General features: G+C 50.1%; 1 protein-coding gene across 1 annotated transcript in view; it reads left to right on the top strand.

Annotated features, from left to right (window-relative positions):
• The window catches only part of WWC1 (WW and C2 domain containing 1), a 132,790-nt gene extending 112,370 nt beyond the window's left edge, over window positions 1-20,420 (top strand). Inside the window, exons 18-23 of the mRNA XM_072947257.1 lie at window positions 5,663-5,789; window positions 7,064-7,228; window positions 12,309-12,401; window positions 16,171-16,404; window positions 18,540-18,661; window positions 19,612-20,420. Of these exons, the coding sequence (XP_072803358.1) occupies window positions 5,663-5,789; window positions 7,064-7,228; window positions 12,309-12,401; window positions 16,171-16,404; window positions 18,540-18,661; window positions 19,612-19,678 (808 nt within the window). The 3' untranslated portion in view covers window positions 19,679-20,420. The remainder of the gene's footprint in view (window positions 1-5,662; window positions 5,790-7,063; window positions 7,229-12,308; window positions 12,402-16,170; window positions 16,405-18,539; window positions 18,662-19,611) is intronic.
• The last annotated feature ends 967 nt before the right edge of the window (window positions 20,421-21,387 follow it).

Here is a 21,387-nt window from a genome sequence, read left to right as displayed (position 1 = left end):
CAGCCCTGTAATATTACTGGGAACCCAGGCTCTTTCTCTCATTCTGCTTTGCTGTCCTTACTTACTGTGTGACCTCCATCATCAAGGCTGCTAAGCCCAGAATGGCTGCCGAGTCACCAGCCATCAGGCAGGCATCAGGAAAGAGGAGAGACAACAGAGTGTGCCTGCGTGCCTTTAACCCAAGGAGCACTCCTGCAAACCCCACCCAGCAATTTTCATTTGCTTTTCATTGGCCGAGCTTACTACTTGGTCCACCTGACTGCAAGAGAAACTGGAAAGTGAGTCCTCTTAGTTGGTACAAAAATCAGAATTCTGTGACTAAGGAAGAAAGTAGGAATGGATTAGTCCATGAGTCAAAGCTGCCTTAGCAAGTAACTGGGAAGATTAAACGTAATGAAAATACAAAAAGAGTGTTAAAGTCGAGCTGGGTGCATTGCTTGCCAAGGTTCTAAAGCTAAGGTCTTTTCTCCTGTTGTTAAAAAGGCAGGTTGGTGAGGGCTTCAGCAGAATTCAAGGCATGCTGCTGCCCAAGAGAGACTCCCTCCTTGATGGAAGCAGGTCTGAAGGGAAAGCCAGCAGGACACAGCCTTCTCACTGTGTGATCGCGTTCTGCAGTCCCCTGTTTACCGACAGAAGGCCCGCATCACGCACTTTAGGAAACAGTGATGTAGGCTAGGGTTCAAATCCTACCTTTTCTGTGTGACCTTAGGCAGAGCATTTGTTAACTTTTTATTGCAACATAACATACATACGGAAAACTTCACATCAGCTCAGTGGATTTTCAGAAACCAAACTCCCCGTGAATGCAGCACCCAGATCGAGGGGCAGACTATCTCCAGCTCCCCAGAAGCCCGCTCTGTGCTTCCTCCCACTCACTGCCCTGCCCCTTAGGAGCAAACACTGTCAGGCAAGTCCTTCTGACCTGGTCTGATCCTCCGCTGAGAAGTGGGGACATCACACCGACTGTGCGGGGTGATCCGAAGGGACTGAAGGAAAAGTCAGTGAGAAAGTTGTGCAAAGCTCATGGTAGGTGCTCAAGCGACAGTAGAAATTCTTACCAGGGAGACAAGGAAGAGCATTGCTGGAGACCTGCTGGAAGGGGAGCCCAGCCTCTGAACCTCTCCGCTTAGGAGGAAATGTCTTTGGGCTGGAGTGTGGGTGCTCTGAATTCACAGATGTGGGCTCGGAGTCTCGCTCAGCCAGCTCCCTGTGGGATCCTAGGTCTGGGTGAGCCCTGAGCACCAAGAGGTGTAAACACTTCCTGGGCGATTCTAACATGAAGCCTGGATTGAGAACCTGACCCCAACCCTTGTTTCCCCATCTGTGAGATACAGATGTAAGGAATAGCCTCCACACCTGGGGTATTTTGGAGACTGAAGAAAGTATGCATGGTAAGCACTTAACACAGACCCAGACCTACAGGAAGTACTCAGTGACTCTTCTGTGTTATTCTGTTCCAGCCCCAAAGTATACCTTTGGCCTCGGAAGGGGTCTTTCCTTAGCAGGTTTTACTCCAGGGGTCAGCGCGTGTGTTCTGCAAAGGGCCGGGTAGAAAATGCCTGCTTTTGGGGCCGTGCGGATTCTGTCCCATCCACTCAGCGCTGCTGTCGCCGTGTGAAGGCGGCCACGGATGTGCACACACCGCCCACCGGGACTCTGTCCCTGAAACTTGGTTTATGGACACCGAAATCTGAATTGTACATAATTTGCACATGTCATGACAAGTCATTCTCTTTTTGATTTTTTTTTTCAGCCATTTAAAAATGTAAAAGCCATTCGTAGCCTGCACCTTGGACTGTCTAAAAACTGGCAGGAGATTGGATTTAGCCCCCGGGTGACCCCCTCTATTATTCTTTTACTGTTTATTCCTCCATGTTGATAAAGAATAGGGCAGTGTTCCTAAATTTTTGTATGTTCATTTGTTTTAGGGTTTTCTCTAAATTGTCTCAATTTCTCTCTCTCTCTGTCCCTTCCTGTCTGTCTCTCTCTCCCCGCTCTTCTTCCCTTTCCCTCCCTCCCGCCTCCTCCTCTCTCTCCCTCTCTCTCCCTCTCTCCCTTCTTTCCTGCCTCCCTCTTCCCTTCTCACTACTTCTCTCTCCCTCCATCTCCCTCTCTTTCCCTCTCTCTGGCGCACTGCATTGGTCTGGTGCCGGAAATAGGCCCAGGACCTGTCTGCCCAAACCCTGGCACAAGATCAGTGGTTTCCGCCAGATTCCAAGCTTGTGCTGAGACTTTTCACATCATCTCCTAGCAACCGCCTTCTGTTCTCTCTCCCTTTGTGGCCCCCTCTCCCCTACCCTTTGCCATTCAAACTTCCCTAGACACTGACTTACAAAGAGGGCTGGGAATCCCTGGGGTGAATCCATCTGCAGTCCCTCCCCCACAGCCTGGAGGCTTCCTTTGGTCCCGGAATGTTAACTAGCTCTGTGGTGCCGGCTCAGCCCTGGAGTCCAGTATGGAGGGCTCCAAAGACTGGCTCCCATCTCCCCTGCACCCAAGACCCAAGGGAGGGGGGGTGCCTTTGTTACTCCCTCCTTTTATTTGTTTAGGCTTCTTTAGTGCATATACTCAGAGGACTGGATCTTTTTTAAAATCCACAGGCAAAACGAAACTCTTAGAGCATTAGGAAATATAGGAGAATATCATCGCAAACACTGCTAAAGTGATAACCCTTGCCTGTGCATCCTTGCCAGCTTGTGTGTGTGTGTGTTGAGGACAGAGGCTGAGAAGTGCCTTGCTGGGCCCCAGGGCATGTGTGTTTTATATTTTATTAGGCCTTACAGAATCATTCTCAGATAAGAGTGTACTTTTAGTAAAAGCTCCCACCAGCAGGGATCGAGAGTTACCCCCACACCGACAACCTGACAGTCAACATCATCAAACAGCGGGACTTCATAAAGAATATGTACTGGTTTTATTTTAGCAAATACTGCTAAACTGACTTTAGAGAGTAAATTGGCTGCTCTAATTAACACTTCCCACAGGGGTATGTGCCTTCTTCCCAAACCCTCATCAGCACTTGATATTATCACATACATATGTATTATTTTTATTTATTATTATTATTTTGGCCACTTTGCCAAAGGGTGAAAAGATGTGTTTCTCTTTACAATGGATTTTCTTTTTTTCTTCCTGGAAAATATTTAGATCAGCTTCTCAGTCACAAAAGAAGACTTCCCGTGCGGTTGAGCGCTTAGCGGAGCTGGAGAAACTCGGGTTGGAAACCTGGCTGTCCCGCCTAGCGGCCGGTGACACTGGACAAGCCCTGTCCACTGTCTGGTCCTCAGCTTTTGAATCTGTAAAATGGAGCTGAGAGTCGCTTTCAGCGTGGTCGTAAGGCCTCAGCACAGCACCTGGAGCTCCCCAAGCCCCCCGTCACTGCTGGTTCACGTGGCATCTGCAGAATCCTCACGGGGCACTCCTCGCGAGTGCCCACATTTAAAGGCTCTTCTCCACGTGGACCAAGAGGCCGAGGGAGCAAAGGAGGGCGGGCAGAGGCCCCTCCATAGCAAGAGCTCCCATCTAAGTGTGAGGGAGGTTTTCATCACCAGGCTGGGGATAGACAGAGAGCCAAGATCTGTTCTCCCTGTTGGGGAAATCCTAAGGGAGATTTGATGTTTACCCACAGTCTCCCTGAGCCAACTAACTAGATGTCAGATTCTCTGCTTTGGGCTGGAATTCCTTCAGCTCAGTATGGCAGTACTGTCTCCTGCTGATCAGAAGCCTAGCGGTTATGTATGTCTTTGGAAAGTAAAGATGGGAATAGAGATCAATGACTGATTAATAAATGCATGCCCTGGTCACACCAACTCCTTCCAACCCTGAAGTCCGAGGGGAAAGGATGGTTATGAAGAGTGTCATCAAAAATAATGTTTCTTCAACAAATGGTGCTGGAACCCCACTGGATATCTGTATAGAAAAAAAATAGTCTTTGAGCACCATGTACAAATTTTAATCTGAAATGGATCATAGAGCTAAATATAAAAGTTGAAACTGGAAAACTCCTGAAAGAAAATACAGGAGAAAGTCTTTGCAATTTGGGGATGGGGAAAGATGTCTTAGGTACAACACAAAAAGCACAAACCATTAAAGAGAAAAACTGATGAACTGGACATTATCACAACCAAAAGCTTCTGTTCTTGGGGAAGACACCATTTGGAAAAGAAAAAGGCAAGCCACAGACGTGGAGAAAATATTTGCAAAGGATTGATATCTAGACTATATCATGAACTCTTACAACTCAGTAGTAAAGAGACAACCCAATTTTTAAATGGGCTAAAAATTCTAGCAGACACCTTGCAAAAGAAAATATGAATGGCCAAAAAATGCAGGAAAATATTCTCAACGGGAAAGTGCACCTTAAGGCCACAAGCAGATATGAATACACACCCGGCTGAATGACTAAATTTAAAGACTGGCAGTGCCAAGTGTAAATGAGGAACTGGAATTCTCATAGCATTTCTGGTGGGAACATAAAATGGCACAACCATGTTGGAAGACCAGTTCATCAGTTTCTTAAAAGGATAAATTTATTGTATGACCCAGCAATTCTACTTTGAGATATATATATATATATATATATATATATATATATATATATATATATATATATAAAACAGTCGAATTCTTTCCTCCCAAAATTCATATATTGAAGCTCTGACCTCAGGACCTCAGGATGTGACTGTATTTGAAGACAGGGTCTTTAAAGAGCCAATCCAGTTAACATGGGGCAGTTAGTGTTAGGGTGGGCCCTAATCCGATATGACTGGTGTCCTTGGAAGAAGAGGAAATTTGAACACACAGAGACACCCCAGGGGTGCACACACAGAGGAAAAAAAACCATATGAGGGCACAGCAAGAAGGTGGCCATCTGTAAGCCACCAACAGAGAGCCCTCAGAAGACACCAAACCTGCAACACTTTGATCTTGGACTTTTAGCCCCCAGAACAGTGAGAAATAAATTTCTGTCATTTGAGCCAGCCAGTCTGAGGTATTATGTTATGGCAGCCCCAGTAAACGAATACAGTGTCCAAGAGAAATGAAATCCTGTGTCTCCACAGACTTGTAGGTAAATGTCAGTAGAAGCTTTATTCATACTTGCTAAGAAATGGAAACAAACCAAATGTTTATCGCCTGATACACAGCTAAACAGTGTAGTGTCTCCATCCAATGCAACATTACTCAACAGTAGGAAGGAGTGAACGATGGGTAACATGCACCGCCATGGACAAATCTCAGAGACATTATGCTGAGAGAATGGAGCCAGAGACAAAAGAGCACATCCTGTCTGATTCCATTTCTATGAAATGCAGGAAAAATCTGATTTAATCTGTAGGGACAGAACGCTGGTCAGTGGTGGGCTGGGGGTGGGGAGAGGGTAACTGGGAAGGGGTACAAGGGAGCCCTTCCGGGTGATGGAGCATTCTAGATCTTGAGTGTGGTCACACTTTCCCAGGGGAACACATTGCTCAAAACTCATCAAACTATACATACTGGAAATGCATTTTGTTGTATGTAAATTGTACCTCCCTGAAATGGATGTTTTTTAAAAGATGTGTCCTCAGTCCTGACAATGCTTGGAAGCCCTGCCCTGGATGCACGTAAAGGCAGGTGAGCAGATCAGAGTGGGCGCTGTGGGTAACCAGGTGCCTTGTCATCACAGGAGGTACGAGGAGGAGACGAGTGAGAATGAGGCAGCAGTGGACGAGGACGAGGAGGAGGAGGGGGAAGAGGAGGACGTTTTTGCTGAGAAAGTCTCACCAGATATGGACGAATGCCCGGCGGTAAAAGTAAGGAGGGCCGGGGACATGGGGAGGGCTGTCTTGGGGAAACAGCCCTCAATCCTTGAGCCCAAGCAGTCAGAAAAGGCTTGGCATTAAGTCCTAGCATCAGAGTGTGGTGACCTGCAAAAGGTCATGCAGGAGTGTCCCTGTCTGGAATTGGGGTCATTTTGGCAACAGTAAGGCAGTTTTGCGAGGCTGACTGGCCCCCTCATCTCTCCTGCCTTGTGCAGTTCCCGTTTCTCTGGGCAGACCTCAAGCTGTGTAGGAGAAGGGTCTGGGTTCAGATGCTGGCTCTGCTCCACCCTAGGCGGATGACTCCATCCCTCTCAGGCCTTCACTTTCTCGTCTCTAAAATGGACACAGGAATACCGTCCTTGCAGATGGGTTCTAAATGGACTTCTCCGCTTAGATCTGTTGGACATGCGATGGGAAAGGAGGGGGTGTCTAGTCAAGTTCCTCTCGCCTCCTGTTTCCCTGCTGCACTGGGGTGACCTGTTAGAACAGGCTTCATGCTCCAAGAGATCTCGTGTTCTTTCCACCATCAGGCCTCCTGGCAGTAGAGCACCCCATTGTGTTTGAGCAGGGCCGGTGAGGGTGGAGCTGCCGGTTGTGCACTGCACAAAGGGGCCTGACCCGGGGAGGTGGGGGAGCTGGAAGAAACCCCCAGGCCTGCCTTCTAACTGCTCCACACCAAGGGGCGGTCTTTCTGCAGTTTCTCCGGCCAGAGTGGGGTGCCTTTTTCAAAATTGCACAAAGGCACTGCTTAGACTCACCGAGGCCCTTCATTTGGGTGTTTTTGTTTGCTTATCTCTGCTGGTAACTGCTGTAAAAGGACAATAGACAACCTGGCCACCCAGCTTAAAAACAAGCTTGGCGGGTTGCCCCCACAGCTGCAAGGAGACATTAGCAGTTCTCGGCTGGGGTGGCGAGGCTCTGGGTGTGGCTTTGTCAGAATGTGGTTGACGCCTAAGTCTCGAGGGTGTGAAGTCCAGGACATCCGTGCTGGAGGTACCTCCACTGCTCACGTGAGCTTGTGCGAGACTCACTATCTCCCACAGCCCCAGCCTACAGGTGTCAGGGAGGACTGGGGACTGGCACTCGGGGCCTTGGGTGCCGTCCTGGCTGGGCTGGGGCCTCAAAAGCCCCCAGCTGTGTCTGAGGGCCAAAGGCCAGGTGACAGGAGTGGGGAGCAGGTGGGGAGTCTCCCCCGTGAGTCTCGGGCTGGGTGGCTGGCACTGCGGACCTGGCAGGTGGCCTCAGAGCTGTGGCTTCTTCCTCAGGTGGACAAAGAGACCAACACAGAGACCCCGGCCCCGTCTCCCACGGTCGTGCGGCCCAAGGATCGGCGGGTGGGCACGCCAGCCCCAGGGCCGTTTCTTCGAGGGAGCACCATCATCCGCTCCAAGACCTTCTCCCCGGGACCTCAGAGCCAGTACGTGTGCCGGGTAAGCAGCCACGGGCGCCATCCCCCCTGCCCAGAGCACCGCTTCCCGCGGAGTAGCCGGGAGCCCAGGGTTCTGGGCGCGCATCCCGGTTCCGCGCACGCTGCCCAGCGTCCTCGGGCGCCTTAACGTCTCTGAGCCTCACATTCCTCGTGGAGTTAATAGACTGACTCCATGGGGGTGTTTTAAGGACTGAATTCGCTACAGTGTGGGAAAGGCTTGGTAACCAGTGCATGGCCAGTTTTTCCTACTTCCGACCCATCTCCCCTCCGTGTCCACGCCCTGCCCTTCCACACCGCTTGCTGGGATCAGACTGACCCTCACCGTCCCTGATGGACGTTCTTCCTCCTCCAGGGCGAGTCCAGCATGCAGCCTGGGGTTGCACAAGAGCAGCAGACCAGGATTATTTAGTCATGGGTTTAAGGGTTTTTTTAATCAAACTTTTTGATAACATTGAAAACTTAGGAAATTCAATTAAAAATAAAAGAAAAATGAAGATTAAATTCCCGTTTCTCTTGAGGGGGAAAAAAAAAAGGGCTGTCTGGCACCACGAGCTACACATTCTGTCTTGGTGACAATTGGCTGGAACTGAGCTGTGGGGGCCGCTGCCCCGGGCTGAGTGGAGGGGAGGGCGCCCTCAAGTTTACTCTGGCCTCCACCTGGTCCTCTTTAACCTAGTTCTGTTGCTGACCTGCTCTTGCAGACCCTGCTGGATTTCAAAGCCCTGAAGTAGGCTTGGCTCCCACGTACCCCTGGTTGGCTCTCCAATGAATCTACCCCCTCTCTCTGCCAGCCCTCTGGGAACGGAGGGTTTGCGCCCTTCCCATATCTGAGGAGTCATGCTGGTTGCTGGGGCTGCAGAACCAGACCCTGTAACTGAGGCTCAAATGACGTGTCAGCATCCTTCCTTGCCCTCTGCCATGCAGAACCCGTGAGCAGTAACAAAAGGCATAAACAGAACCCTCCTGCCTAGTGTTCCAGTGAGTCGTCACAAGGGAGGCACCCCCATCATCAACCTGCCACCCACCTGCCTACTGGCATTTGGGAGGGAGATGGGATATGGTGGTTTCAATATTTGATATTTGGTATCCAAGTCTGACGATTAATACACTTGAGTAGAGGAGCTAATTTTTTCATAACATGACAGTTTCACTAATTTCCTGGCTACCTATCAAATTAGTCCCCACAAAAGCATTCCCCGCAGTCCCTCCCAGAATTAACATAAACCCCTCCCTTCTGTGTCAGACCTCCAGCTAGCAGGGTTGAGGTTCTAAGCATCTGAAAAGTCAACATGAGCACATGCAACGTAACTGTGTATCTTGGCGAAAGGCGCAGGGTTTCCTGCAGTCCCTGAATGTGGTTTTAACATGAGGGAATTCCTGAATCGCAAGTGAAGAATCCTGCAGTTAAGCCAGTGCAGAGCTGAGGAGGAGGAAAATCCTCTCCGTGTTTCAAATGTGAATAATTTGAAGGATTTAGAAAAGCCCTTAGGAAAATGGATAATCTGTTTTTTTTTTTTTTTTTTGGCGAAACTACCGCCTTTATGAAGGTGCAGTGGAATCAAACACAAAGGGAAGGATCTTACTGGTTAGCAAAATCACACTAAAGGGAATGAGCGTTTGATTTGTCCTTTTTCATCAGGATTAGGATGCAGTTGTAATTTTGCCACATGGAAGACATGAAATATTACTTTTGTAAAATGTTTCTCTTTTCTAACTAAGAAGTTGGACTTTCCTCCTCAATATTTGCTATGAAATTCTGGTCTCCTGTGTAAATGGATTCACTTGAAGTGGCCTTTTCCAGGATGGGCATCCTTGAATAACAGAGAGCTCCGGTCCCATTTATTAAGCACCTGTAATGCACCCAGCACTGTACTGGACCTTTCCCCTGTTCTATTACCTGGACCAGGTTCCAACCCTGCTGGGCTGCAGATTAAGAAATTCGCAGTCTAAGGACCCCATGCCACAGGCAGAAAGGGCCTTTCTTGGCAAAGCCATATATTTTTCCTTCTTTGCTTTCTAACTACACTTCAGCCCCAGCTCATCTGTTTCCTGTAGACTATTACTGAAGGCCACGAGAAGTAGCCAACAGTGCAATATCTTAATTTTTTTTTTCCTATCATTTCCATTAAAACTCTGTAGGCAGGCAGTCTGTCTCCCAAGACACAACAGGTAACAGTGTATCCCCGTTTTTCATGCACAGAATGAGCCTTATCATATTCCCAACAGGGAATATTGGTGTCTGTGCTGTGCTGCATCCTGCCTCCAGGAGCCAGCCAGCTCCATGCCTTCCAGTCTGTGGTTCATAGCACTCGACTCCCTAGTACCAAGTCCTGTACCAGTCAGGGTTCTTAACAGCAAGCAACAGAAACAGACTGTGATCAATATATGCAAGGAAGAAGTTTTTAGAAAGGAAATTGAGTAGTTCATGTATTCATCAGGAGGCTGTAGAACCAGCCTCAGAAATGAGGCAGGAACAAGGCCAACTAGACCACCACCAAAACCATGCCACAGAGACGGTCAGGGGAGGACATCGAGAGTGCCGCCGTGGAACGGGGCCCTGGCTGGACTCCCCACTGCCTTGGGGCAGCATGGACACCTCCTCCACTAGACTCCTGCCGCTGCGAGAGGTCGTGGGAGCTCTGGCTGCTGCTGCCGCCGCTGCCACTGCTCACCACCAAGGGCTTCTTCCTGAGATACTGACAAACACGGATGCTCATGGAACGGAAGAGAGTAGCCTGGTTAAATCCACGTGGCTCAGTCGCAGAGGTCTGATTTACCAGGCTCTGATTCAAAGACCAGGACAGTTGCATTTAATTGTCAAAGTCTAGTCCTGTGCCTGCTTCTAGCTGCAAGGGAGGCCATGAAAGCAAGACTCTGGGACTTCCTCTGCTTCATTAGTGGAAGGTGGGCTTTGTCTCCCATCAGGAGTCATGGGGTGGGGATTTCCCCACCCAGAGTCTAGAGTTTCACATGCTAATTAGATTGCTCACTACCGCCCCCGCCAAAACAAAAAACAAAAAACCTTATTTGCTGTGTCATCTAATCTTACAAACAGCCCTGCAAGGCAAATTGTGTTCATTCCATTTCATGGATGCAGAAAGTCAGGGCATTTTTTTCTGAATACAAGTAATCCGTTCTCCTGGCCTGATGCCACACATCTGCACACCAAGTGCCCTCTGCTGGGTATCTCCCGTCTTTGGTCCGTAGCCTGGCCCGTGTCACCTGGTGAGTTTCCCGAGCTTGGCCCTACACTGGACTCTAAGTCCATGAAGGTAGGGACAGTGCCTTGTACTCCTGTGACAGCTCCCCGCAGCCCCCGTGTCTTTAACACCTACACATTTATCAGCAGTGCTGGAATTCTCCCTGTGACTTTCCATTATTTCACCTCTCTGCTCCTAATAGCAGTTTTCCTCGCTATTAAATGGAAATAACGGAAAGGCAACAATATTCTCTACCCTGAGATCAGATGCATTAGAACATCTTTCTGTAAGAAAAGTTTAAGAACTGAGTGTAGCTTTCATCACTCTTTCATCCCGGGGTCTTTAACGCATAAACAACTATGAGATAAGAATGGATTGTCCCAGGGGAGGGTGTAGCTCAGTGGTAGAGTGCATACCTAGCATGCATGAGGTCCTGGGTTCAATTCCCAGTACCTCTACTAAGTAAATAAACCTAATTACCTCCCTCTGTTAAAAAAAAAAAAAGATAAGAATGGATTGTCCTGATCCACGTTTCCAGTCCGTGTGACCCACGTTCTGAGTGCCACTTTTGGGTTGAAATAATGTGGGATAAAGCTCCCTTCTGATATGATACCCAGCCGGTCCACTTGCACGACTCCACCCGGTCGAGATGGCCCACCCCTCTGTCTGTAGGTAAGTTTCATCTCCGAGCCCTAATGTGCATCCTGGGGGCCAGGAGAGGACGTGGCCTTGGAGTCAGACAGACTGGACCTGGAGCATCTTATTCTGATGCTTCCCAGCAGTGTGGCTTGTAAAAGTGTCTTAGTGTCTCTGGGCCTCAGTTCCTTCCGTTAGGATCGTTTGAAGATTAGAACAAGCTGCCGACAAAGGATGAAGCCCGTGGCACCTCGCAGGGCTGCTACTGCTGTTGCTCTTGTCTGTGTCCCCTCCCGGCTGAGACTCTGCCTAGAGTGGTAGCTGTTTGATCCATGACATCCCTGGGGCTGCTGTGTTCGTCAGCGTAGCAGGACTATCAATATCAGGATCACTAATAATGATTAATAACCACAAAAGTGACGACGTGGACAGCTTCTCAGAAGAGACCCGCCGCAGTGAGCTGCCAGCTGCCAGAACAAACAGACTCTAGCATCAGCCCGTGGCAATCCCACTGACTTGGAAATACGACTCCAGAAAGACGGCCCCGCCTCGCACGTCCTGGGACGTGCCACCCTCCCTAACCTCGCTCTCCGCTCCTCCGCTGGGGGCATGCACTGTCAGTAGAAAAGCATCCACCTGGACCAGAGCCCTGAGGTCTGGCCCTGGAGGAGGAATGTTAGCCCCCTGGGGAGAGTCCAGATAACTGAGTGATTGAAGGGATGCCGAGGAGGGGAGCGCTGTGACCAGCACGGCCCTCGCAGAGTGCGTCTGCTCCATCTTCTCCAAGGACACGGTCCCTGAGGCTTTGCCTCTGGGCTGCTTCTTCATGTATCTGTCAGCCTTGACAGGGGCTCCATTTGAGCCATAAGGGCAGGCTCCATGGGTGACAGGGAAGAGTTGATGCAAATAGGCCTTAACGTGGTAGGTCAAGGGGGTCACTGTATCCTGGAGTCACACTGCCTGGTGTCAACCCCTCTGTGCTGCTATTGGCTCACCAGCCTTGGCAGGTTCTATAACCCCAACTCTCCATCTCCTCGTTTGTAAGGCAGTGATGCTCCCCGCCCTGGGGTTGCTGGAAGGATTACAGGAGATATGGAATGTTGAGCACATAGCAGCATTTATCATTCAGTGCACGCTCAGCAGTGTTCACCTAGAGAGGAGAGGAAGGTGCATGGAAACGGAAGCCTAGGTGCCTGACCAATGCACTCAGACCTTGATTAGCTTCCCGCTACTTTTCTCTTGCAGCTGAACCGGAGTGACAGCGACAGCTCCACCCTGTCCAAGAAGCCTCCTTTTGTTCGAAATTCCTTGGAGCGGCGCAGCGTCCGGATGAAACGGGTAAGACAGTCACCTGGGAGCTGTGTGTGCACCTGCTCCCCCCTCACTTCCCCAAGCCTGGTGTGTCCTGCACACACGTCCCCTGACGTCCGACCATTTCTTCTCAGCCACTGGTTTGAAAAAAGTCACTTTGCAAGCACGGCAGTATTTGCAAACAGAAGTTGGTAAACCATAAGGCCTGGGTAGACTGGGAAGAGTGCCAGAGGATAAATGTAACCTTGTTATTATGATGAATAGGTTAGATCAGGAGCGTGCACACTGGGCCTCATCTTCTTGGGTGGAAATCAGAGTCACTAAGAATAAACCAGCCCACGACATCACAGTCACCGATGGGACCCTGCCTCACGCAGGACTCTGCTCATCGTCTGGCTGGCTGGCTGAGCAATTGAAGGTTCTGACAGCCCTCCCTGCTGGCAGAGACGCCGGGTGTCCCCCTGAACACCGACCAGAAGCAGGGAGGTGCAAATGGGCTCCTCCCAGTCCAGCTGGAAACACAAGGGGAGAGGCCACAAGCTGTCCCCGCAGAGCAATCTCACCCCTCCTCACGGCGACTTGGCAGAGGGACCCGGGTGGGCAGCATTAGGCAGAGGCCCGACTCCTGATAGGAACTTTCACCAGGCAGGGCTGCAGGAGGTACAGAGGGGCCCTCCTCACTTTGGGCTTTCAACACAGACTTAACAACGGTTCTGGTGAGTTTGCCGAACTAGAAGAAACCCAGGAGTCAGAATGTCAGAAAAGCAGAGAGAGCAACGCGAAAGAGAACATGCAGAGAAAGGGGAGTGTGCTGACAGCCCCAAGCAGGGGCGGGCCCCCCGCCTCTCCCGCAGGCCTGCTGCTGACAGCCAGCACCCGGAGGGGGACCTGTGCCCATCACCACCCCTCCCCTACACATGTCCAGAAAGAACTAGAGAGAGCAGGAGAAAGGAAGCAATGCAGATAGAAGAGAGTGCGGACTGTGGGAGAATGTGGACATGCCTCAAATGCCAAGGATGGCCAGCTGTCCCCTCTGGCCCCCCGACCCCAACTCCGTCTGCTGTGGCTGGCTGGTGCCGCACTCTCCGGAGCGCTGAGAGTCTCCTTGGGAGTGTGTGGGTGATGCAGGTTCTGAGGCCACACTCAGGTGGTCTCATCCAGGCAGCTGGGGTGGGCCTAGAAACTGCATTTTGATAAGCTCCTTGGAGCATTCTGGAGCTGGTGTTCCATGACCCACTCCCGGCGAAACGTACTGCAGAAGCTCCCGCTTACTCCCTGGCACGTCCTACAACTCACTACCTGCAAGGCAGGCCCCACGAAAGTTCCTGCATGTCCACCTCCTCTACCCCTCAGCCAAGGGGATGACTTGCCAAGGGAACCCTTGATGGCGGGTCTGACCCGTTTCCATCAGGTCCTAACTATATCCTGAGGAACAGAGAAGCCCAGGGGCTGGGCCAGGGCCCTCGGGCACTGGAGTCTTTCCTCCACTTGCTGTCCGAGCTATACCTCTCTCTGCTTCGGCCTGTCCAGGCAGGTTGCTAAGACTGGACATCGGTCAGAGCAAAGCAAAAGAATCTTCATTTGTTGCTCCAAGACCTCCAGTCACAGACATCACTTGGCTGGATTTCCTGGCCCTGCTCATTTATAAGCACAGACCAGACAGTGGTCACTCTGGAAGAGCATCATAGAACTTCTGCACTGAGCTGTTCATCTTCCTAAAAGGATGCTTGCCAGCCTTAAGTAAGGATAAGTCTCATAGTCATAGCTTATGTACCACTTCTCAAATCCCTTTATTGGGCGTTATGTTGGTTTTCTGTTGCTGCGTAACAAATTACCTCAAATTTAGCAGCTTGAAATAATACAAATTCATTATTTCACAGTTTCCATGGGTAGGAGTTCAGCCACAGGTTAGCTGGATCCTCTGCTCAGGGTCTTTTCAGGCAGAAATCTAGGCATTGACTGACTGCATTTCCATCTACGGGTTTAACTAGGGGAAGATTCATGTTCCACGCTCCCTCAGGTTGGTAGGGTTCATTTCCCTTGTGTTTTCTTGCTTGCTGCAGGCCAGGGGCGGCTCACAGCTGCTAGTGGTCCACTCCACAACATGCATTGCTTCTTCAAGGCAACAGGAGATCTCTTTCCAGGAAGTGCCCAATTCATCATTTAAGGGCTCACCTGATTAGGTCGGGCCCACCCAGGATAATCTCTCTTTTGCTTAACTCAAATTCAGCTGATTAGCTACACCTAATCATAGAGGTGATATCCCATCATATCCGCCCCCACATTGAAGGGGAGGGGATTATGCAGGGCGCGTATGTCTCCTAGTTATTTAGTTATCCTTTTTTAATCATTAGTGTTTTCGGATAGAAGGAGAGTTGATCGTATTTGATCGATATCTTTTACATAGAGATAACTGAAGAACTCAACTCAAATATAGCTTCAAAGTGAAAGAGAGAATGTATTGGCTCATTTAATGGAAAACTCTAAGATATTGGACTAACTTCAGGCATGGATTGAGCTAGGAACTGAAACAGTGTCATCAAGCCTCACTCCCCCTCTCATGGCACTGCTACCTCCAGATGGCTTAATCTTTTTTTTTAATTAGTCATATATATTTAATTAGTGATCTACAAGTAGTAATATACAATTTGCATTAAAGTACATTAAAGTGTAAGTAATAAGAGGATACATCCCAGCAGTAACACAAAGAGGATTTAAAAAGACAATTCACAAAAGAAGTGGCAAATCACACCGACCAACCAGGATAATAATCAGAGAAACACCAGTTGAAACAAGTAAAAAACTAAAAAACATTGAGAAAAACTGGCATACCCTCACACGCTAGTGTGGGAAGGTCGAATAGTAAAATGTTCTAGAAACAGATGGCTTAATTCTTAAACGGGGCTGTCCAATATGCTGGTAAAGATGACCATGATCCGTTCTAGGTTTGCATCTTGCTGGCTTAGCAACCTCTGCCTAAAGACGCTGCCTTTTCCCCAGTAGCTCAGCAGAAGTGCCAGAACTGAGTGTTAACTGGCTGGGCTTAGGTGGCATACTCACCCAGAAGCCATCACTGAGATCCTGCGTGGCCAGGTACAGGTCACATTTCCTAGCCCTGAAGCCCCACGTGAGCTAGATGGAATTGAGCACGGAGGAAGTGTGGCTCCCCCAGGGAAGATGAGGGTGCTGTCACTCTAAGGCTAGAGAAATGGATGCTGGACCTGCAGGAATAATAGGCGTCCGTCACAGGAACACAAAGCCAAGAAGACAGGTCTTCCCCTCTCCAGGGGGAACCCGCCTGCATTGAGGAAGCTCCTTCAGAGCAGGATGGTGAGGAGAACCCAGTAAAGGAGAGTGTCAATGCTGAGGACACAGAGTGAGGAAACAGCACTGGGGAGGGAGTGGGGGGCTGGGGGGGGTTCTGGAGCAGGTGCTTGGGTGGAGGCGGGGGAATCGCAACTTGACTACTTATCATCTGTGTGACTTAACCTCTGGGAGCCTGGTCCTTACAGAGGGTAGCAGTCGGGACCTCAGAGGGTTGTGAAAATGAACTGAGGTAGCAAAAGTAAGGTGTCCAGCATCGTGCCTGGGGCATGAAAAGGCTCAATCGCGTGAGTTGTAGACATAGGAGAAATCAAGACAGACTCGAGAGGGGAGGCGAGCCCCATTTCTGAGGGAGTGGAAGCCTGCGGCTGAATGAAGGAGGGCATCTGGGGTGTCAGAGGAGGGGTCGTGTGGGCCCACTGGACCCGGCCCTGTAGTAACGAGTCAAAACCGACCAATTCACCCCTCGCAGCCCTCGTCCGTCAAATCCCTGCGCGCTGAGCGCCTGCTCCGCACCTCACTGGACCTCGAGTTGGACCTGCAAGCGACCAGGACCTGGCACAGCCAGCTGACTCAGGAGATCTCGGTGCTGAAGGAGCTCAAGGAGCAGCTGGAGCAAGCCAAGAGTCACGGGGAGAAGGAGCTCCCGCAGTGGCTGCGCGAGGATGAGCGCTTCCGCCTGCTGCTGAGGATGCTGGAGAAGCGGGTGAGCGGCGCCGAGAGAAGGGAGGTCGCTCTCTCCGCAGGTGCAGAGGGCCCGGAGCTGCCATGGAGGGTGGCCAGGGCTTTGAAGGGGTCCTGAAGTCCTGTGACCCCCCTGAGAGCGTTCCTGGGACCCCGCACAGACCTCAGCAAAGGGATGCAGGAATCCCTCCGCCTGGTAGGGAACTTTATTAAGTCTTGCACCGGCTGCCACGTCCTTTCGCTGCAGTCCCGTGTTTTAACTGTGCAGAGCCTTATTATTCGCTTATTCCTCTGGGCAGTCCTTCATCCAACATATTGGGTACCTAATCTGTGCTGGGGCACACATTTTAGCGGAGTAAATACAGAACACTGACCTGCCCCAGTGCCTGCCCCTGCCGTCCCGCAGAGCAGGCGTCTCCAAAGGGGAGAGGAGCGGCTCCTGGCAGGGCTTTGTCCTGATGGAGATGCCGGGAACTACAGGTCTGCTTATGTCTCTGCCCTAGTATAGTGAGTCTGAGGGATCCCAGCACTGCTCAAAGAGAAAGAACCACAAAATGGCCATGGCGCACGATGCTTTCACAAGGTTGCCTGCGAGGGAAGTCCCTCACTGCCTGAGAACTCCCAAGGGCAACTGTTCTGGGGCCACGACCTAGAGGGGAGGAGGGCAGGGGGACCCCCCCCCAGGGGAGAGGGGGGCCTGTGTATCCAGGTGATGTCACTCAGAGCCCCATGAGGAGTCTCTGGATTGGAGAACTCCAAAGCAACAGCATTTTGGGGTCTTTCATAGCCTGGGGTTTATCTTGTCTAAAGCTAGCAGTTGTTGGGTGCAGCTTCGCGGGGCATGCAAAGCCGGCAGATTCTAAATGGCTACAAAATCTGCTTGTTTGAGCTACATTTAAAATAATTGGATGAGTAAAAATTTGACTTTGACACCAGTGTGGCTCTTGAGCTAGCAGGTCCCAGACTATAGTGAAGAAGTAAACACCACAGAGAAAACACACGGAGGCCGTCTGACTCATTCCTGTAATAGCTGCCGGGACTGCCGCCCAGGGTGGGAATGACAGACTTTTGCTAGTTTTCTTGCACACAGCCAAACAGTGCAAGAGCACCTTACAGAGGGCGCCTGCCTGGATTGTTGGGAAGGCCATTAGCTGAATTTCCAGTTCTCAGTGCAGGTGGTGATAGAGCAGGAAAGTGGTGCTGGGCTTCTTAGGTCTGGACTAATGTGGGAGTTTTCAGTTGACTCTGGTAATTCAGAAGTTCCAGAAACGTTTGTTTCCTTCTTATTCATTACTTATATCAAATATATTTATAATAAGAGCATTAAGGGAAAATAGAGAATTGGAGAAAGTTTTAAGGAAAAGAAAGAAAGAAATATATCCCTAATCCAATGGTAGTTGTCTATTACATTTATTTTGGAGCTTCCTAGTAGCAAAGGCAAAAAGAGGTAAGAAAATAAGTACATATGTGCCCTGCCTTAAGGAAGCACCAAGTAAGAAAAACTGACCTTTCAAATATTAAAAAAAAAAGTACATCTATGATTGTCTGATAATGAACTATTAAAGAGCTACTTAAATGGTAGCTTCATTGACCAAAATTCTGTCTTCATGCAGCATTTTTAAGGGTATGTTGCATAGATACTTTAGGGCTCTCTGGTTTGTTCTCAAAAGTGCTTCTATAGGTTTTGCATCAGGAGGAAGAGGTGTAACATACCTAAAAACCTTGAACAAAACTTCATGACAGGGAACTGGGTTTCCACCGTATCTTAGTTGTTTGACATGAAAGAAGTTTCTTAACGTGCGAAAGCCTTAGCATCCTCTCTATAACAGAGAGGTCGTTGTAAACTTTACCTTCCGCAGTGGCCCTGGGGGTTAGAGACTTAGCACACATTTCACCAGGCAGCCCTCGTCTCCTTTCTGCCGACAGGTCCCCACAGGTATTCAGTCCCCTGGCCCCAGAAACCTGTCGTTTCTGACAGACAGTGGGGTCACTTCCCCTCATCATTTGCAATCAAGAGGATCCTGCGGTGGGACAAGAAGAGTGAGGCTGCCTGTTTGGTGACCCCCAAACTTTTCACAGTGGACTCCTCGTTTGTGCTAGAAAGTTCTCCTTGGCTGACCTCCTAAAGACTCCCCGCTACCTCACTTTGCCCTACAGATGGACCGAGCAGAGCACAAGGGCGAGCTTCAGACAGACAAGATGATGAGGACGGCCGCCAAGGACGTGCACAGGCTTCGTGGCCAGAGCTGTAAGGAGCCCCCGGAGGTGCAGTCCTTCAGGTCAGCAAGCGGGTGCCTGGCCAACCCGCCTTTCCCCTCACAGCCAGCCTACTCAGCCTGCCTGCTTTCCTTGGTGTCCCTGCTCCCCGCCCCACATGCCCCACTGTAGCAGGTGCTCACCCTCGGCCAAGCCGTCCCCAGCGGTCTGCGGTGCTGTCCCTCGCCCGTCTTTATCAGTCCCCGCACAACTCAAGCTAATTTGTCCGATCCTCTTGTTTAATGAATGAGCCACCTGCTCTGGCCTTGCCTCTTAGCGTTTCCATCCCTGGTAATTGCGGAGGATTGGCTGGATGATAAATAAGCCTGGGGGTGACGGATGCTTGCCGGGCCTCCCTAGCCCTGCCTGCTGCCTGCCGGGATCTCACGGCGATGCCTTCTTACGGCACCGGACCCAGGCGTGTCACAGGAGGGCCCCTCATGCCACGTGGCGGGGGGCCTCCTGTTCACAGAGTGCTTTGCATTTAGTCTTGTGATGTTCTCTCAGAAAAGATACCCGTGATCATGTATGTGCAAAAAAAAATTCCTTGGTGGAATATGAACATGTAAACTAGACTGTAATCTTTATAACCACATTGACATCCCTTAGGTTTTAGCCAATTGGGAATCTAAGCCAAACAGTGCAAGTGGCCCAAGGGCCCTTTTAGACTCCAGAGGCCTCTGATTAGAACTGAAGATGGCTGGTTCTGCTGATGTCCCCTTAAGCAGAGGATCTCAACCAGGGATGATCTGGGGATCCTGGGGACATTTGGCAGTGTCTTGGGTCATTTTTGATTGTCACAACTGGAGGAAGGGGAGGGAGAGCGCTCCTGGCCTCTGGTGAGTAGAGACCAGAGATGCCCTTAAACATCCTACCGTGCCCAGGACGGCCCCACGACAGAGAGGGATTCTGCCTGTAACATCTGTAAAGTGGGGTTGAAAACCCAGCTCTAAAGGGCTGGCCTCTTTCACAGGGAGAAGATGGCCTTTTTCACCCGGCCTCGGATGAATATCCCAACCCTCTCTGCGGACGACGTCTAATCGCCAGAAAAGTATTTCTTTTGTTCCACTGACCACGCTGTGAACCTAGACTGTGGCTAAAGTTATTTATGTGGTGTTATATGAAGGTACCGAGTCACAAGTCCTCCAGCACTCTTGTTGGTTTGAAGACGAGCCGATTTTTTAGTTTGGGTTCTATTATTATTAAAAAAACAAAAACAAAAACACACATACAAAAAAAACAGAAAACCAGCATTACAACAACAAGATTGTATAGTTTGTATATTTAGGAATGTATTTTTGAGAAAGAAAATTTAAAAGAACTAAAGCAGTGTTAAGTTACTGCTCTTCTTAAAATAAAATCGTTTAGTTTTTTTTTTTTTTTTTTTTTTTGTACAGCTCTACCTTCTAGAGGTTTCACTGCAATAAGAAGTAATGTTTGGGGGACGGTAATCCTCAAAGGACGTCCTGCCAATGTCACAGCACAGCTGACCTTTCCTACTTAACATATTTTGTACAATATTAAAAAAAAATGCACGGGAACCTTTTGGGGGATTCTGAGGTGCACCCACAAATCTTCATGAGCTGTGACGTGTTTGTATGTGGCCGCCTGACGTGGGGCGGGCAGCGTGGGGCTGACTGGGCCATGGCCCGGCCCATGCTGGCGACAGGCAGCCCCCACGGGTCTCAGATGCCCAGTGAAGCCACCGAAGCGAGTGAGGGAGGGCTGTGGAGAGCGCCTTTCAGTCTTATCTCCATCAATAAAGTGGCCTTTCTGAACGAACTTCCTCTCTCTCTGTTTCTCCCCCACCACCTCACTTTGTCTGTGTTTCCCTGATTCTTGATCAACCCTCTTCCCAGTCATTCCCACCCCTCCCATCCCCAGTGCAGCCGATGGTTTGTTTTTTTTTTTTTCCTTTGGTCCACTCATTTGCTCATTAAGTGAAAAGGACAGCTCAGCTGGAGCCTTCGCCGACAATCCCAGGTCAGCCTTTAACAAACAAGTGGTGAATGTCTCCCTTCTCCCTGACGGTAGCCTGTGCAGCTCTGCTCAGAGTATGTTGTCCTACCAGCCATGTCCGAATCACCTGGGGCAGCTTGTTAAAAACACGGACCCCTGGACCCCTCCCCAACAAGGATGGCCCCGAGACCTGCTCTGACCCACATTCCTCCTGTCAGTCTTCTGCACGCTGCAGTTTGAGGGACCCGGGGGTATGGTATGAATGAGGCCCGGGCAGAGGCGAAGTGGTGAGGCCCCACGTCCTACTAGAAAGTCCCATTGGGGGCACTAAAATGCATGACCCTCTCCAGGCCCCCGAGGACCACTGAGGGAGGGGTGACGGAGCGAGTAGAGCCCCCTTCTTAACAAGGCAAGTTCTAGGAAGCAGAGCTCTAAGTGCCCTCCTTGTGTGGGGGAAAGGCTCCAGCCAGAGAAGTGCCTCTCCTCGTGCTGCTTTAGCTGAGGGAGAATTTGCAGGGAGGAACAGACCACCTCTGTGGAAGGCAGACGGCCCTCTGTCAGCCATGGCATTGAATTCTCTACAAAAAAACAGTTCACTGGCCAACCACCAATACATCCTGTTGGTTGCCTGGCAAGAAATTGAAGAATAAATATTCCACTTGAAATCATGAGTATGTCTTCTCCAGAATCTTCAAGAAACAAAAGCTCAGAAATGTGAAATAACCTTCTCAAGGTCACTCAGATAATGAATGGCCAGATCTGGGATGCAAATCCCACCTTTGGACTTGAG

This window comes from Vicugna pacos, chromosome 22 (assembly GCF_048564905.1).
Source record: "Vicugna pacos chromosome 22, VicPac4, whole genome shotgun sequence".
Classification (NCBI taxonomy): Eukaryota; Metazoa; Chordata; class Mammalia; order Artiodactyla; family Camelidae; genus Vicugna; species Vicugna pacos.
This window is presented reverse-complemented; position numbering and strand designations above follow the sequence as displayed.